At 37.7% G+C, this 19,337-nt stretch overlaps 1 protein-coding gene across 3 annotated transcripts in view; it reads left to right on the top strand.

Moving 5' to 3' along the window:
* Positions 1-19,337, top strand: part of LOC145678749 (uncharacterized) — a 144,939-nt gene that overhangs the window by 58,277 nt on the left and 67,325 nt on the right. For all 3 annotated transcript variants that reach the window (XM_081749215.1, XM_081749217.1, XM_081749216.1), the window contains exon 10: positions 5,230-7,322. In XM_081749215.1, coding sequence (XP_081605341.1) covers positions 5,230-7,322 — 2,093 coding nt within the window. The remainder of the gene's footprint in view (positions 1-5,229; positions 7,323-19,337) is intronic.

Genomic DNA, 19,337 nt, shown 5'->3' with positions numbered 1-19,337 from the left:
ACAACAAAAAGTAGGTCTACTAAACACTTTTAGCAGGTGCAGAGTTGTTTAAAAATCAATTTAAATGAAAGAGGTACGATATAAAACTAATGAGAACTGCATATTGAAATTCCATAAAGGTACAAACGCAACAAAACCTGCATATTGAAATAAATTAAAATTTAAAAGCTAATGAGATACCTGAGCATGGTGTGATTTTACTAGTGTCCGGTTCAATCTTCGTGACGCATATTATCAAGTCATTTAAAATACCCAATAATTTTCTTAACAACTGTCCAAGTTTTTTTAAAACCAAAATTGGATGTCACTTTTTTTTTTTTTTATCATATGACCCAAAATTAAGGGAATTATGAAGTTTTAAAATTTTCAAACAGCCTCTATTCTGAAACAGTATGACGGATCGGATTCGATATTTGTAATATGAATGAAGTAACCAAATTTAGTTTTAATCCATTTGCTTTTAGGAAAGTTACTGTATCCACTACATACAAGAAATGGATAGACTATTATAGAAATAGATTGATATCGTGAGATCTCCGCAGTAGGTATATTAAAAATCCCACACAAACTAATTACAAACCAGATATTGTAAGAAGGTCGCCGGCAAGAGGATGTAATAAAATAAGGTCGTGATAGGAAGAAGGTTAGGAACCACTGACTTAGGGGTTAGGAAAAATATTCCTAATAGACGCTCAATACACACAAAATTGTCAATTCGGATCGTTAAGAATATTAAAATAATTCGTAACTTCAAATATATGCAGAAATATTCAGTAACATTAAAAATGAGCACTTCCATATGCTCTTACGCAAATTAAAAAGTCCCAGCTTTATTTACAGAAATCCGTGTATATACTTTTTCCAATTCCAACTTTTACTTATGAGTGAGGCTGACAGCCATAGCTGAAATACAGAGTTGAATAATCGATAACACAGACCAGCGTTTCCCAACCGGTGTGCCGCGGCACACCAGTGTTCCGTGGATAGGCCGCTGGTGTGCCGCGAGTAAATCGAAACAAAATTATTAATTCTATAGCAATTAAACTGCAGGACATAGGGAAAATGTATATTTGTATTTCACATTACTATGAACCTCTCATATGAATCTAGAGTTTTAAGTTTCATACCGCGTTACTTTTCTGTACATTTTTAATATTGAAAAAGGTAATTGTTATCATTGTTATGACGTTATGACCATTATTGCTTCTTTATTGTTGCAGAGTATTTCGTAACTTTAAATTTTAAAATATTCAATCTTTTCGACAAAACAAACATGCATACGAATTACCTACATTTGTGTTTTAAAAGTAAAAGAGGTTTGTTTGTTCGTTCGTTATTTAGTAATTTTCCTTGTTAGTGAAAGTTTGGATGCGGTTTTCGAAAAAGAAAGCGTATTTTTTAAAACTTAAGTTCAATATTTCATTGCAGTTGTTTTCTATTTTTAAATTAGAACGAAAAATAAGCATAATGATTTACCACGGGAGAGAAACAGTGATCGAGCTTTCTTGTCTGTGAGAAAGAGATCAGTAATCACAGAAAAAGATACCATGGTATTTTATATTTAAATATAATAAAATCTATGAGTGTGCCGCGAGAATTCAAGTTACACTCATAGTGTGCCGCAAGTTGAAAAAGGTTGGGAAACGCTGACACAGATGATTTGAGGTAGATTTGTCTTTACCTACAATTTTATTTTATTTTAATTAATTAATTAATTAATTAATTTTTATACCATATATTTGACTATTGTAAAGACAATGGTGCGTATTTCGTTTCTTTTATTAAGTGACCATGTTAGTGCGGCTTAAATATAAGGAAACATTTAAGTTCAAAATTAAAATTTAAAATAAATAGATTACATATAATAATAACGCAAGTTTTGTTTCACAATGCGAAATTACGACTGACTTCTAAACTATGCTAATTCAATACTGAAATTCGAAGTAGTATATCTATAACTACTGGTTGCAATACAGTAATAAAATCAACGATAGAACCTGTTCCTCTGACGCTGATCCATATCAAAAAGCCATTACTCGCTATCCCTTACTGATTTTGTTCTATGGCGATAAAGGTTGAAATAAAGAATAGCTAATTTAAACCACTTTCGGTTTGAATAAAGGGTTAAGGGAGGAGATAGGATCTACTCTTGGGACGAATTGAGTCCAATAAACTACATCTCAGTATCTTTTTATGGTTTTTGCTTTGTGAAAATCAATATTGAAACCAGACGTAGTAGTAATTTCAGCCGCTTCTGGTTTTGGCAGTGTTGTGCGTTGTAATTATATGATCCGTTGAGACCCTGAATCGAGTGTAGAAAATTGTTTGTTGTGATCTATTACCAGTTTTGTTCTAGAGCGATAAATGTCGAAACCGGAAATGGTTAATTTGTACCACTTCCTGTGCGAATAGAGGTTAACGAAGGAGATAGAATCTATCTATGAGAAGCTGAGTCGAACGCAAAAAACCGTATCTCGATATCTCTTATTGTTTTCGCTCTATGGAAATCAGTAGTGAAACTGGAAGTAATAGTAAATTTGAACCACTTTCGATTTTTGTAGTGCTTTGCGAGTAGTTATGATACGAGGGTGGCTCAAAAGTAGGTGTACATTCCTGCACTGATCAAGTATAAAATACTAACTTAGAGGTTTATTTGCTTCAGCTGTTCCGAGCTTAAGATATAAGTAAAAAGACATTAAGAACAAATAATAAAGAAACTAAGTCCACCTGATGGATAACAATAAGAAATTATATAAAAAGCAATGAGTTGATCAGTACGGGACTGTATACCTACTTTTGGACCACCGTATATTTATGAAAAAAAAAAAAAAAAAAAAACTTCCCGCTATCTGTTACCGCTTGCGTTCTATAGCTATAAACATTGCAACTGGAAATGACTAATTTGAAACACTTCTGGTTTGAATAGAGGGTTAACTGAGGAGACGGAACCTATTCTTAGGACGCTGAATTGATTGCAAAAAACAACACTTCTTAATATATATATCGTATACCGTCTGAAAGCCTGTTTCAGTAGCTTTAAAACGAGGTATAATACTTAACGTAAAACCAACCACAGGGTGTTCTATAAGCTTTCACACGGAACTTGAGAAGTGCAAGCGGCAAAACCTTACTTTCACCACTATCTCCGAAACGAAGGGTATTAGACCCTATGTTCATATAGGCATTTTGGCTTAGAATGACCTCCCCTATCACCTCCCAAAATCTTTGCATTTTCTCACCGGACACCCTGTATATAGTATAGTTTATAAGTTGAAAGAATAAAAACAGAACTATTTTGTTTAGTACATAGTTGTTATAACAATGAATTGTTTGTTTTCTTTCTCTCTTTTCGTCTTTCATTGATATTTTCCCTAAAAAATCAAGGACACAACTCTTGTACGAGTTCAACCGAACTCAAGCGATCTGAATTAAGCTTGGCATTTTGGTAGACCTTGATCTGCTATACAAGCTGGGGACACGGTGGCTCAGTAATAGAGCTCTTACATCTGGTGCGTGGGGTCCCTGGTTAGATCTCCGGCCAGGTAAGTTTGTGGGGGACAACATCGTATCCGTGGGTTTACTCGGACACTTCTGTTTCCTCCCAGTTCTCACTCCACCAATTCTTCCATCATCACTTGCTTTATCATCGTCTCCCTTAGCCTAACGGGTATAACCATGGGACGTTAAACTAAAACTGCGTTTCGTTTTTGCTATACAAATTTGTGAAATATTGTATTTGGTCTAGGAATTAATTCGTGCGGTTGGTACGCACACATTGAAGCTGTAGTACAAACACAAAATACATAAATACCTTAAGAAAAATATTGTCCATCGCTAGCCACCACTTTCGCCCATCTGTCAGGCAATGTACGGATTCCGTGGCGAAAGAAGTCCTCATCCTTGGAAGCGATCCAGTCAGAGACCCATGTTTCGATATCTTCTGAAGAAGTAAACCGCTGTCCAATCAAATCGTTGTTCATGCAATCGAACAAGTAGTAGTCCGAAGGAGCAACGTCTGGTGAATACGGCGGGTGGGGTAAAACTTCCCATCCGACATTTTCTAAATAGGTTTTGACCGGTTTTGCGACATGTGGGCGAGCGTTATCATGTTGCTCAATAAGTTTATCATGTCTGTTCTCCCATTCTGGTCGTGTTCTGGCCAGAGCTTGCTTCAAACGCATTAATTGTCGTCGATAACGTTCTCCATTCATAGTTTCACCCGGTTGCAGCAGCTCATAGTACACCACACCTTTCATATCCCACCATATGCACAGCATAACCTTTGCACAGTGAATATCTCGTTTTGGTTGTGATGGACCTGTTTCACCTGGTTTCACCCAGGCCTTTTTTCGTTTAGGGTTCTCGTAATGGATCCACTTCTCATCACCCGTAATAATTCGATGCAGAAACCCCTTTCTGCTCTGTCGTTGAAGCAGCAATTCGCAAATGGTTTTTCGTCTTTCAACGTCTCTGTCTTTCAATTCATGTGGAACCCAATGTGACATCTTTTGAATCATTCCCATGGCTTTCAAGCGTTTGGAGACTGTTGTTTGATCAACGCCTAATGCTGCTGCAAGTTGTTCCTGCGTTTGACACGAATCCTGCTCAAGCAATGCTGTCAATTCTTCGTCTTGAAATTTTTTTGGCTGTCCAGCTCGCTCTTGGTCTGCCAAGCCGAAATCACCACTTCTAAACCGTGCAAACCACTTCTGACACGTTCGCTCAGCTAGAGCATGTTCACCATACACTTCCACCAAAATACGATGACTTTCAGTCGCACTTTTCTGCATGTTAAAGTAATGCAGCAGGACACCCCGCAAAAACACTTTATCAGGCACAAATTGCGCCATGTTCACTTAACTACAAACTGGTGTTGTTGACGCTTTAATCCACTGCCCTATACTACGAACGATACGCGATGACAGGGGTTTGCAACACATGTGTGGATACACGGAACTGTGGGACGCTCCGTTCGTTGCGCCATTTCTTGTCCACCCGCACGAATTAATTCCTAGACCAAATAAGTGGCCATCAAATGTGGGATGTGGACTTAAGAGAAATTTTTGCAAGACATTTTTAATAAAGATTTACTGAAAATCGATGAAATTTGCCTTTTTCTGTGTTGTTGTTGTTATTATTATTATTATTGTTGTTTTGCTGCAATTGGAAAACATACTAGTTTTGTTTTCTTTCTCAATCTGTATTATACAATTTCCATTTTGTTTTAAGTTACAGGCAGTTAAACAGAAAGAAGTGTCAACAGCGCAGCGATGCCGTGGTTCTGAAGACTTCGAAAATGCTGTACGAGAAGTTGTATCCCAATTGGAAACAAGTGTTGATTTTAAGGAATTGAACTCTTCTGCTATTCTTGCTTCGTTGGATAAATCTCCGAGTAAGAAGTCAGAACGAGATGATTCGAGAGATGAGTCGCGCGAAGATGGTAGAAAAGAACCAGCGACTGAAGACAACGCTTTGAAAGTGTTCTATGAAAGAATGAGAAGGGAAGATCCGTTAGAAGGTCCTAGTTGGAAATATGATCAAACCTCAAAAAAGAAACGATTCTCCACAAAAGTATTTAAATCTCCTAAAAATATATCGATGCGACGGCGGGTACCGAACAGAAAATATTTAAATGAAGATATGGAGTTACCGAAAAAGAAGCAAAAGAACGTAGATAGTTGCACAAAGACAGTGAATGATGTTCAGAAATGTTTAGAAGAATGTTGTGTAGCTATGGAGGCAGACTTAGATTCTGTTCGTGTACCAAGTGACTCTGAAATAGATGAAAAAACGAGCGTTGCTCTCAAAAGCATGGATTTAACAGAGGTTGCGGATGTTCGAATAGTAGAAGGAACAGATGACGAGAACGAGAAAAAAATAGTAAGCAGCCCGAGTAACGTAGCAGCAGTAAAGAAGCCGGATAGGAGACCTGTTTCACCAAGAAAGAAAGGAGAAAATACGTCCGTTCCAGAGCGAAGTCCAGATTCTACAAAATCGTGTTGTAGCCCAGACAAAAATAACACAGAAAAAGCAACCGATGGGTCTCCTAAGAAAAGTGCAGATCCCATATCAAAAGAAAAACAAGGCAGAGGTAGTCCAAGGGAGAAGAAAGGCGAAAGTTCTCCGAAGGGGAAAAAGCTAAGTAATAGCCCAAACAAAGATAGGAAAAGTTCGCCTTCCCGTGGAATATCAACCGAAAATACTGAAAATAAGCAGTTGAATGCACTACTTGATTCGTGTGAAGAAAATCGAGCTTGTAGTAATGAGACTGAAACCGAAATTACAAGAATTGAAAAGGAGAGTGATTCAAAGACGGGATCACCGGGCAAGAAGTGTAATAAAGATGAACGAAAAATTTCGCCATCAGTTCAGGACGGTAAGTTGTTACAAGTCCAAGTTGATGCTAAGAAAATAAGCAATGTCAGTAATAAAGAAAGCCCTTCGGCAGATGTTTCTGAAGGGAAAATTGAAAAAAGAAAAGAAGTACGGAAGTTAGTATTTGACGAAGTAGGTTCAAATAGTGTAAACGAAAATCAAAAACAAGAGAGTGAATCTGCAGCACGAACTGTGGCTGTAATAGGCAGTCCTAGTGTGCGTGAAAGTAGTGAAAATTCGTGCAACATCTCGCGCGGAGGTAATGTGAGTGATTCAGTGCAAATATTAGTCGAAAAGTGTGATAGTTTGTTAGAAAGCGCAAAGGAGCAGAGGCAGTCATTTAAAAGGAAGGCTGCTTCTTCAGATACTGAAAGCAGCCCACCCTCAAGGAAATGCGTGAAAAAATATAAAATGAGTAGCTCTGAAAGCTCTGAAGAGGAACGTTCGAGCCCGTGGACACCAAGAATCTTTTTGGTTCGATCGAAGAAGAAACAAGTGAAAAGGTTGCCTAAAGGGACAGGGAGTAAGAAAAACGAAAATGGTAAGAAGCAAACGAGAGAACGTAAAGAAAGCGAGCGCGATAATAAGTTTCAGAAAGAAAATGTACCCAAAGTAGAGACTGAAACGACTACTAAATGTGATGATGATAATAATGTAAATAGTGACGTGAAAAATACGAATGACAAACAGTTTCAGGAGACAGTGCCAAGTACTGAAGCGAAACGAAATGTTAGCTCTCCTGTAAAGGTGACACCAAAACTCAGGGATCCAGTGATAAATATAAACAAGAAAGGCAAAGAAACTAGTGATAAACTAGAGGCAAAGAAAAAGAAGAAGTATAGTAGGGATGAAGATTGTAAGAATCAAGTTGTTTCAGAGGCATCTGGTAGTACAGAATCTGGAAGTATACCCGGATCAACTTCTGGTTCATCTTTGGGGCACAAAAGGTAAGAAGTATATTCTAATTTGTATAGAAATTTCATAATCTCTTGTTGGTATGGTAGATAAGAACCTTTAGTGCATGTAGATATTCAAATTTGAGGTGTAGGGTATTAATCAGCCTATTTTAAGCCAAAGGTATCTTTACTTTCATACGTAATAGTTAATTATTTTATGTGAAGTGTATTAAATGATGTTGGATTTGATCATGTAATAACAATACGTTTTTCACAATAGACTCAAACGTTCGATGCGAATTGCTGGCTTCAGATTATTGTTAAGGAAATCACTGTATCTTTCACTGTTAACTGTTAAAGTCATTATAATGTTGTTTGATTGTTCATAAACTTACATTTGTTGTACTTCTGTGAAAAAAATTAAATTATCATTAATGAGTGAAGATGGAAGCTATGGAGTATGTAGCTATTACAATACAAGGAAACACGTTCGTTGACACTACCTGGAAGAGGCTTAACAGTTAACAGTGCAGGATACAGAGAGTTGCTTGTCAATAATTTGAAGCCAGCGGTTCGGATCGAATAACGGGCCTATTGTCGAAGACAGTATTGTCGTTACATGATCATTCATTGCCTATTCTTTTTTGGTGCATGTTGTCAGAGAAGTCATATTTTCTCTGCAATAGCAGTAAGACAATGAAGCAGTTAAGATAAATTTCTCACCACATTACCATAACATGCGTAGGCAGCAGTCAGTGCGCATACCATGAACAATTATAGCGAAAGCGCGAATATTTTTTGTCTTTACTCGTACTTAAAGATGATATCCATTAACATTTCGTTGCTGTTTATAACAAATGGTCATAGCAGCTTAGATGACTTAGAGCCATTTTTACTGTTTTCTAGAACTTTTGTCTGAAGGTCGCTTAAAATGATATCTTCATTCACCACCACCTTCTCTTTTCTGAAGTCAAAAAGAGATTTCACAACTTACAGAAGTCGTGAGTCGTAAGTTCCATTCGGAGTAGGTTCCTTGGTTTTCAAAGTGTCAGTTCTAGTTTTCCTGCAAAACTAATACAATTTAAGTTGTATTGTTTTAATTGCCTAACTTTAGTCGTAACAATACGTAAACCATAAACCTTATCATTTGGGTTTCTGAAGTATAGTAAGTTCTAACTTGTAAGTAGCATGAGCACTATATTTAACTCGAAAATAAACAGAAAAGCACCAAAGCCTCATTTTTTTTCTTTTTTGTTATTAAAAATACATTGAGTTCGAATACAGTATTTTGCACAAGCTGTCAAATAATTGGTTTGATGAACCTGTGAGTACTGTTTGCAGAATTGAAGGTATAATACAAACATTTTCCAACGATGTGCCCTGGCATATTAGTGTGCTGTGGCAAAACCAGTTTGTTTGCCGGGAGGAAGTTAACGCTGTATAAAAAATAGTAGATGAAACTAATCCTCGAAACCTGTCAGTACCTGAAATATTAGTTCCTAGTTAAGTTTTATAAATAATAATTCTGTGGAATAATATTGTCTGTACACTTTCATTATATTGACACTATTACATTATACAGACAATAACACAGTCTGCAAATCATTATCTCAATAAATTCAAACTGCATCCGATAGCAACAGCTTGAAGGTAGCCGTTATTCGAAGCTATGATGCTTTGTCAAATTAATTCGTAGAGAATTAGTGATTGGAAAGGGTTTATGGATGAGAAATGCTAAATTTGATACACTTTTGTTTGTTTATTTATTGAAGTTTAGCGAGCTTCAACATCCAGGCTATATGAGATGTAAATTCATAGTTTGTACAATTCGGACCAACGTTCAGTACTTTCTCACCACACTCGACCGAAGACACATGCGTTAGCCACTAAACCAGCGGAAAGGACCCATATAATATACTTGTAGAGGAGGAAGTTGCTGACAACTGTAATTTCTAAATTTCGGTGCAGTAATAGATTACTGAGTATCGTTCCGTGATCAACAGTCCACGACGACTGTTGTATTTACCGTTCGTATGCCGCCGTGTGAGACATCTGTTTACGTGGATCTTACGGTTTAAGGTGGAAACTGAATCACCGCAATACGTTCAAATTTTTGAAGGCTCTCCCACCAGGAATCGAACTCAGGATCCCGTGCACGAAAGGCTCGCGCTAGCCACTAGATCAGCGGGGAGAGCAAAAGCTTTGTCGTATTCGCTATAAAAGAAATTGTTAGCACGTGTTCGACTCCCAGTCTGATTATGTGTATATTGATATGCTAAAGTTGTTAAATATTCCGAAAAGTCAGCGAATCTTGTGAGAGTCTTCTTGTTAAATACACTAACAAACGTACGTGCGTAGCGTAACTGCACATGTAAGATAATATTCTTTTCGGATAAGGCATGATTCCATTTACACCAAGCGGTAAACGCACAGGACACTCAATATTCTGCAACCGAAACCCACACATTCTCTACGAAATTTCACTCTATTCTGACAAAATAGGGTGTTGTGTACCGTATTCAGACACCAAATTGTAAGACCAATTTTTTCTACATTACAGTGACGACAGAATATTGTCATCAGCATATTGAGGGACAATTCATTGTCTTACTGAAAACTGAGCAAAGTTAGCCTGTTTCAACAGAAAGCAGGCACCTGATATAATGCGGCTGCAACTATGGAGGTCTTGCTATAATTTTTGAGGACAGAATAATCTCAGTGAGACCGTGCTCTCCAAGATCTCCTAATCTTTCGTTTTTTTTCTTTCTTTTTTATTTTTTCTTTCTTGTTGTTGGAACTCTTACAAGACGAATCAAGAAATATGGGGCACTTGGAAGAGCAATATTGTGTTCTCTATTGCTGAAATCATTCATATCATCCTTGCTGAAACACTCATATTATCCTTTGGAAGGTGCTTTCTAACCTGTGTAAGAGTGTCGCCTCTGTGAGGAACAGCAATGAGGTCATTTGCATAATTTATTTAGCAATGAACTTAAAAAGTTCGTTACTGAATTCTCTATGTCTGTTTGTGTGTGTGTCTGTTATTTGCGATTTTTCTTTTCTCAATTTTGAGCCCTTCATTCGATAGAGTATTCACTGTTTTGAGAAAGTGATGAAATTTTTCGCGCCACTCTTGCCGTTCCCGAGATATTAGCCAAAAAATTTCCTATTTAGGGAGATTTAAGGAGCCATATCTCGGGAACCATAAGTCATAAGAGAGATGATATTGGTGCTAATCAATACCTAAGAGGAAAGTTAGCCTGTTTCAAGAGGATGGTGAACATTTTAGTACCAAATAGTAACCGGTGACCACTGGCCAAACCATTTTGAGCATGTGTATTCGTAAAACAACATATTGTAGAACGTTTTAACGGAACTCGTAAACAAAACATGTGGAAACAATTTAGTACTCAAGGAAATTATAAATGGATAGATATATTACAAGAATTGTTTAGTGACTATAATAATAAAGTACATAGAACAATTGGTATAAAACCTGTAGAAGTTAATAAGAAAAATTAATTCTTTTTAAGTGCGTTGTGGCAATGTTCTTGGATCATTCTCAGTTGGTTTAATTTATTTTTAAAACATGAGCACTGTGATAATAAATGAATGTAGTTGCGTATACCGATTTGGTTAGTCACATTCAGAAATTCTTTTATTATCAAAATGCTCCATCACTTGCTGGTGGTCTTGATTGAAGTCAGTCTGTGGGAAGTCCATTGAAGTTACTCCCCAATTCTCTTTACGACGTTAGGTGAATACCTAAGCACATCATCACCATCTCTTTCTCAGCTTTCACCTATCTAAATATGGACCAAATCCACACACTAGGTTAGAGAGAAATAGAACGAGGTATTGATCGTCTGTTTAAAATGAAATTTTGAAGAAGTGAAGAAATCTGCATGTGTAACTTTTGTGGTTTTGTTGAGATTTCTGTGTTTACTTGTCATAAATTTGAAACTTTTTTTTTTCTTTCTAAATGTAAGATCCACTGCGTGGTATAAATGGTGATAGGAATTCATTTTGAGAAATTTTTATGCCGTAAGTCAGTTCCAAGGAGACATCATATGTTTGCAGGTCATCCGAAGTCTTTTTAATTTTTGACTTTTTTTTTTTTTTTTTTTTTTTTTTTGTTGCCATCAATACTATCTATGACATTAGTGTTTCTTATAAGTCTTTGCAGTTCTTTGTTGACGTACTCATACACAGGGCTACAAGTCCACCCCTCAACTAACAGTAGTTTAATTGAGTTCTCTACAAATGGTACAGAAGTAAACATTGATGTAAAGCTTTAAACTCACATGTACCTCTATCATTCAAGTACGCTATACACTGTAGGTGATGCACTTGCCTCCTAAATTCTTGAAATAGATGACTTGTCCCTGTGCTTTTTAAAAATACAATTTACGTACGACGATTTTTTCTTTTCATTTGTGCAGAATTTACCTTGGTATAAACGTTCCCCGTACTTTTCTTGATACATTTCGAACACTATGTGCAATACTATTTAGTATCACATTCAGTTAATAGCATCAACTAAATATAGCATACCATATCACTTGTTATTTGTTTAAAATTTACATTAGTCTATGGACCATTTACCTTGATACGCCCCTGTAACTTTTAAACTAATAGGTACAAAACACTTTAATTTTGTATCATGCAATTATGGGCAGAGGGCATTGTGTGGCGGTCTATGATACCACCAAGTTAACAGTGTTGTCAACTCAACATAAAGTTATATATATATATATATATATATATATATATATTTTTTTTTTTTTTTCAAATAGCACTACAACAGGTTATTACGCATTTCAGATCTGCGTGTTAAAACTAAAACTTTCAGTTACATTATTAATGAAAGAGAAAACAACCGATTTTTTAACACCCTATACCCTCTATACATGTGAATTCTGTAACATATTTGGTCTAGGAATTAATTCGTGCGGTTGGTACGCACACATTGAAGCTGTAGTACAAACACAAAATACATAAATACCTTAAGAAAAATATTGTCCATCGCTAGCCACCACTTTCGCCCATCTGTCAGGCAATGTACGGATTCCGTGGCGAAAGAAGTCCTCATCCTTGGAAGCGATCCAGTCAGAGACCCATGTTTCGATATCTTCTGAAGAAGTAAACCGCTGTCCAATCAAATCGTTGTTCATGCAATCGAACAAGTAGTAGTCCGAAGGAGCAACGTCTGGTGAATACGGCGGGTGGGGTAAAACTTCCCATCCGACATATTCTAAATAGGTTTTGACCGGTTTTGCGACATGTGGGCGAGCGTTATCATGTTGAACAATAAGTTTATCATGTCTGTTCTCCCATTCTGGTCATGTTCTGGCCAGAGCTTGCTTCAAACGCATTAATTGTCGTCGATAACGTTCTCCATTCATAGTTTCACCCGGTTGCAGCAGCTCATAGTACACCACACCTTTCATATCCCACCATATGCACAGCATAACCTTTGCACAGTGAATATCTCGTTTTGGTTGTGATGGACCTGGTTCACCTGGTTTCACCCAGGCCTTTTTTCGTTTAGGGTTCTCGTAATGGATCCACTTCTCATCACCCGTAATAATTCGATGCAGAAACCCCTTTCTGCTCTGTCGTTGAAGCAGCAATTCGCAAATGGTTTTTCGTCTTTCAACGTCTCTGTCTTTCAATTCATGTGGAACCCAATGTGACATCTTTTGAATCATTCCCATGGCTTTCAAGCGTTTGGAGACTGTTGTTTGATCAACGCCTAATGCTGCTGCAAGTTGTTTCTGCGTTTGACACGATTCCTGCTCGAGCAATGCTGTCAATTCTTCGTCTTGAAATTTTTTTGGCTGTCCAGCTCGCTCTTGGTCTGCCAAGCCGAAATCACCACTTCTAAACCGTGCAAACCACTTCTGACACGTTCGCTCAGCTAGAGCATGTTCACCATACACTTCCACCAAAATACGATGACTTTCAGTCGCACTTTTCTGCATGTTAAAGTAATGCAGCAGGACACCCCGCAAAAACACTTTATCAGGCACAAATTGCGCCATGTTCACTTAACTACAAACTGGTGTTGTTGACGCTTTAATCCACTGCCCTATACTACGAACGATACGCGATGACAGGGGTTTGCAACACATGTGTGGATACACGGAACTGTGGGACGCTCCGTTCGTTGCGCCATCTCTTGTCCACCCGCACGAATTAATTCCTAGACCAAATACAAAGAGTGAATATTGAAAGAAAAAACAACCGATTTATTAACATACCATATCCTCTATAGATGTGAAATCTATAACATACAAAGAGTGAAAAAGTGACTAACTTGACCAGGACTCGAACCCGGGATCTCCGGCATACCATGCCAATGTGTTAACCGCTATACCACCCAGTCCACTTCCCAGAATAGCCACTCACTCTTTATGTCGATGCACTCCACTCGAATCACGTGGGTTGTATCACAATCCCCTGCTGTGCTTGTACAATCGCTGTGTCAATATGTATTGATCACCTATGACGGTTGTAATTTCATATAGATGTTAATGAAAGAGGAAACAGTCGATTTTTTAACACACCATATCTATCCTATATTCTTTGTATGTTATAGAATTCATATCTATAGAGGATATAGTATGTTAAAAATCGGTTGTTTCCTCTTTCATTAATATCTATATGAAATCACAACCACCGGCAGGAGCTCATGTGGTTCGGATTCCACGTTAATCAGTAGGTCCCGTCTCATATAGCCTTGCTGCTGAACGAGACGTTAAACTCAAAATCAACTCAACTCAACTCAAATCAAACCATAATAGATGCTAAATGTATATGGTTACAGGGATTGTTCAAGCACAGCAAAGGTCTTTGTTACAACCTGTAACGTTATTTTATGATTCCTTTTGTTACATATATTGCCCACAATTCGAATCACTAGATAAGTCAATACGATTCAATACCTTAATTTTAACACTTAATTGCAAAAACTAACAATTGCATACCTTGGAAATTAGGCTTGTCAAATATATATATAGAACAACTAACTTTTATTCTCAAAATTCCGTGAATAATAATCTTTCTGTTGTCATAGCAACACGAAACAAACAATTCTCTCTAGTTATAGCCACTACCATTACCTGAATATCAATCTATTTCCACATATATTTCTTCTTCTTCTTCTTCTTCATAACATATTGTGCACTTTTAAGCACCGTTGCCCAAAATAGCTACAATTAGAAATGAAAGTAATACACAGATGTCAGATATACATGTCAGATATACAATATCGTTGTAAACCCACGTGGCCCGAGTGGAGAGCACCGACCTCAAGAGAGAGAATGAGTGGCTGTTCTGGGAAGTGGACTGGGTGGCGTAGTGGTCAATGCATCGGTACAGTATGTCAGAGGGGCCCGGATTCGAGTTCCGGTACAGTCAGTCACTTTTTCACTCTTCGTTGTGTTGTGAAACTTCTACTATCATTTATTATTCCGTGTTGCAAACTAAGGACATGAGTATCACAGACATCCAGATTTTGGCGACCTCTACAGCAATAATAACGCAAGTATGACGGGCGTGTCAGTGGATATCCAAAGTGCTTTAGTGTCTAGTATTACTATTATGAAATGACGGATTTCGAATGAGTAGGAACAAATTTAGAAGCGTTTGGAAATTTGACTTTTTTTTTTTTGTGAAAAGCCTTTATTTTGAAAAACTACTCAGATAAAAATTAAATGGAATGAAATTTTTGAGTTTTACGTCCCACAGTTATGCCGGTTAGGCTAAAGGAGACGGTGATGATGAGAGATTAATGAAATGGTGGAATGAAGAAAGTGGGAGGAAACGGGAGAACCCCGAGAAAACCCACGCACACGGTGTTTGCCCACCACAAAGTTCACTTGGCGGGAGTGGGGTTTGAACCCGGGACCCCAAGCACCAGAGGTGAGCGCTCTACCAATGAGCCACCGCGGCCCCTACTTAGATAAGTACCTAGTTCAATCTCATAGATGGTTTTCAGTAGGTGCAGAAATCGTAATACTACTTTTAGCAGTTTGATATCTCAATCTGTTTTGGAGATACGGTAAACACTGATAAAATTTGAAGCACTGCGTGAGATTATACAGGGTGTTTCAAAAATTTGTCACAGTATTTTGGAATAGATTCCTCACATCAAAATAAGATTAAAAATTCATATAAACCTATGGTCGGAAGTGTATAGTTTCGTAATTATAGGGTACCAAAAACATGGTCTCTTACTCTGAGGGAAGAACATAGACTGAAAGTGTTTGAGAACAAGATCCTGAGACGAATATTCGGACCCAAGAGGAACGGGAATGGGGAATGGCGGAAACTTCATAACGAGGAACTACATAATTTATATGGTTTATCCAACATTGTTAGGGTCGTCAAGTCTAGGAGGCTTAGGTGGGCGGGTTATGCAGCTAGGATGGAAGAAAGTAGAAACGCTTTCAAAGTCTTGACTGGAAGACCAATCGGAAAACGACCATTAGGAAGACCTAGGCGCAGATGGGAGGACAATATTAAGATGGATCTCGCAGAGATAGGAATACAAAGTAGAAACTGGATGGAGTTAGCTAAGGATAGAAGTCAGTGGAGAGCTTTTGTGAACGCGGCATTGAACCTCCGGGTTCCATAGGCCATAGAGTTAGTTAGTTAGGGTACCGAAAACTTTAAACAACTTTTAAGGTTCATAGTTCCCCTACTATAGGATCAATCATACGTGGGTCAAGACATCACTAAGGAGCTAGTGTGTCCTAATAACTATCCAAATATCCATCTTTCAAAACCTCCGATGCTTACACAATCATTTTTAGAGAAGCTGTTTGGGAGTACTTGATCACTCTTCACCTAGCTCTCTAAAAATTGGTATGCAAGTACTGGAACATTCTTAAACATGCATATTGGATAGTTTACATACCAGTTCCTCAGTGATGTCTTGACCCGACTACGTTAGGTTCTATAATAGTGTAGCTATGGACTTTAAAAGTTCACTTTTTCACGTTTGCGGTATCCTATAACACAGAAACTATACACTTTTGAGCACAGAAGATCCATATAAACTTTTTTTCTTATTTTGATGTGAGAAATATGTTCCCAAAATGTTGTGACGCATTTTTGTATCACCCTGTATAATTCTGAGAACCCGTTATCATTTCACCTACCAAAAAGGTGGATGGTTTTATGTCCACTAAAAGCCATCTATGGAATGGAATGTGATACACTTTTTCGAAATAAAATTCTTTGGAGAAAGTCAAATTTTACAGTTTGTTGTAACTTTGTTTCCTCTTCTTCGAAATACTGCGTATGATGACCGTACTATTCGTCACTGAAATACTTCGGATGTAGATTGTCCTGTCCTTCTCATTTGTCTTATTACTGTTGTAGAGTCCACCAAAATTCGATGGTTTTTCAACGTTGGCGATACTGTAGCCTACTTAGTTAAGAGCACTGAATAACATTTGTGATATTGTAAGTTTCGTTTTACGAGATGCACACCAAAAGTACGTGCCATTTCGTTCTAATTTCCAAGAACAAGGAAATGCAGGAAACTATCTTATGGTTAGTTGTTAACAAACTCTCTCTCTCTCTCTCTGGATACACAGTGGTCATCGCTCCGTCCATGTTGTGTAGCATATGGCATAGTCATCTTTGGGGCTATGTTTCAGATACTGGAAAATAGCACTTCCCAGGGAGGATCTACTGGCAAAATATCCACGAAGAGAATTCTTGAGGTGTGAGAACGACCAGAAGTCACTTGGGGCTAAATCTGGTGAGTAGGGTGGGTGCGGCAGAAGTTCAGTTGTCCGTGTGGAGAATGAAATTGTGATTTATGGTCATTTCTCAAGTCAATTTTGGCAAAAATTCTGTATACAAAAGTGTACGAAAATGTTCACGCGCAATTGTCTGACCTTTCGGAACAGGGTGGGATAATAGTACTTCCTGAGAATCTCAGAAGATAGTGTTCAGCACCTTCTCATTGGATGCCGCGTGACGAAATTTTTTGAGGGTTGGTGAATCTGGTGTTTCCACTGCATCGATTGCCTTTTTGTTTCTGGGTTGAATAGTGGAATATGTGACAACATTACAAAAAATTGCGTTCCTCTCTTCGGAAGCGTCAAATTTGCAACACTTGATCGAATCCTTGCCTCTTTTTGATCATCATCAAGCATTCGTGAAACCTACCAAGAAGAAACTTTCCTTAGGCCCAGTTGGTTTGTAATTATTCTGTTTGTTGCTCACAATGGTTGCCTGTGTATCACAAATCCTCTGCATGATGACACGCCTATCTTTCTTGCTGTTTTCAACATGGGCAATGTTAGCGTCAGTTGTTACTGTTTTTGGACGTCCAAACTTTTGCTCATCTTGCACACTCGTTCACTCTGAAAACCCCACCCACTTTCTAACAGTGTTTTCTGCAAGAACACTGTCACTATATACACACCCTCCAATTGGCGATTAATATCGGCCGCACAATGCAGACGATGAGAAATTTCATAATTATTCGTTGCTCTTCAACCGAAAGTTCTATGTCTTCGGAAAGTATCAGAAACACGTCTTACTCGTTCAAGCACTATGACAACTGCTGCCTAGTAAACAAAACCTGCACTGCTTAGGGACAAGGGGTGGAGGTCTCCGATGCTGCATTTGCTTTCCTGAAACGACAAAAAATGGATTTCAGAGCAAAATGGCATGTACTTTTGGTGTACACCTGGTATATGTAGTTTGAAATATGTATTGTGTTTTTCAGATGTAAAGCATCACGGGCAGTAGCCAATGCTGTGGGATATTCCGCGCGGTGTTGCCGGATTTCGGACTCCCCTTTCCCTTCTCGCTCTTCCTCTAGTTGAGATTATTACACATACATTGGCAACATTATTCACAATGTAAATATACTATTCCAGCAAACTCAAAGATTTTGGCTGTGTATCCTAGAAGTCAGTGATTTATTTGTGGATTTTGTAGAAGGGGGGAATATTTATGAAAGATTGTGTTCCGTATAACAGAACAACTATAAAGTCAGGTTGGGACAACGTTATTTTTAAACCTATATACTTTGAAATTATGGTACTAGTTTCATAGCCAGTTTCCAAGTTCATAATTTTTTCATTAAAAAAACAATTTTATGATAAATATTGGTGGGGACGTTAGATAAAATTTGGTTAGGTAGATCAGATCACATTCGTTACTTGCCTTGCTACTTTTCGTCCTAGTGTTGAGGACAAGTGTGCAGCATTCAGCAAAAGCCCTATACTTACATTGCAACCTGCATAAGTTGTCATAACAAATGTCACACTCCTACGTAAAACTGTTTTGTTATGACAAGTAATTCATTAGTCCATTCTTATTAGGTATTTGAAGACGAAATTCATTGCCCGAACAATAAATACTACAAAAGTTAAGAGTTTACTTTTTCATAACAGTGATAAGTGCACATACACTTGAATCTAATTTTATTAAATAGAAGGGGAAAGACGGTGTTAAATGTCATTCTTCATACCATAAATAAGTTTTAGTACCAGTAGAATTAATAGTAGTCACACCGTACCTCACTTTAGAATAGTGATGCAATAGGAGATTGGTTTAAATCGGACACCGTCTTTTTCCCAGTTGATTTGTCGGTAGCAGCATGATGTCCACTTTTTATCCAACTGGTGACATACTTTTCTACATTGAAAGAAGTCTCGTAATGTCTGGTAGATTCAAGTTTTTTTTTTTTTACAGATAAAGGGTTTCTAGCGTCAGTGTGCTATAAGTTTAAGCTGGAAAAGCCTCTCCCACAGCATGCAGAAGAAACTAGAAGAACAATGATTTCATGTTAAGATTTTGTAGATTTGGTCGAATATTAGGAGTTCTCTCGGAATGCTGCAGAATTTTGGCTACATTATCAGAAGAAAATTTTATTTTATTTTAATTTTCATTACTTCTTTGTCGCAGTATAACATTCTTGCAGACAATTCTTCTGACCACTTGGATTGTGGCAAAACCTCGACCCTACCGAACGTTTCGTTAGGAAAGCAAGACCGTGTGTTATCTGCCAGACCCTGACAGAATTGCAATCTG

The sequence above is a fragment of the Thermobia domestica genome, chromosome 2, assembly GCF_964235325.1.
Source record: "Thermobia domestica chromosome 2, izTheDome1.hap1.1, whole genome shotgun sequence".
NCBI classification, from domain to species: domain Eukaryota; kingdom Metazoa; phylum Arthropoda; class Insecta; order Zygentoma; family Lepismatidae; genus Thermobia; species Thermobia domestica.
Note: the sequence above shows the minus strand (reverse complement) of the source record. Positions and strands in the feature narration are given on the sequence as shown.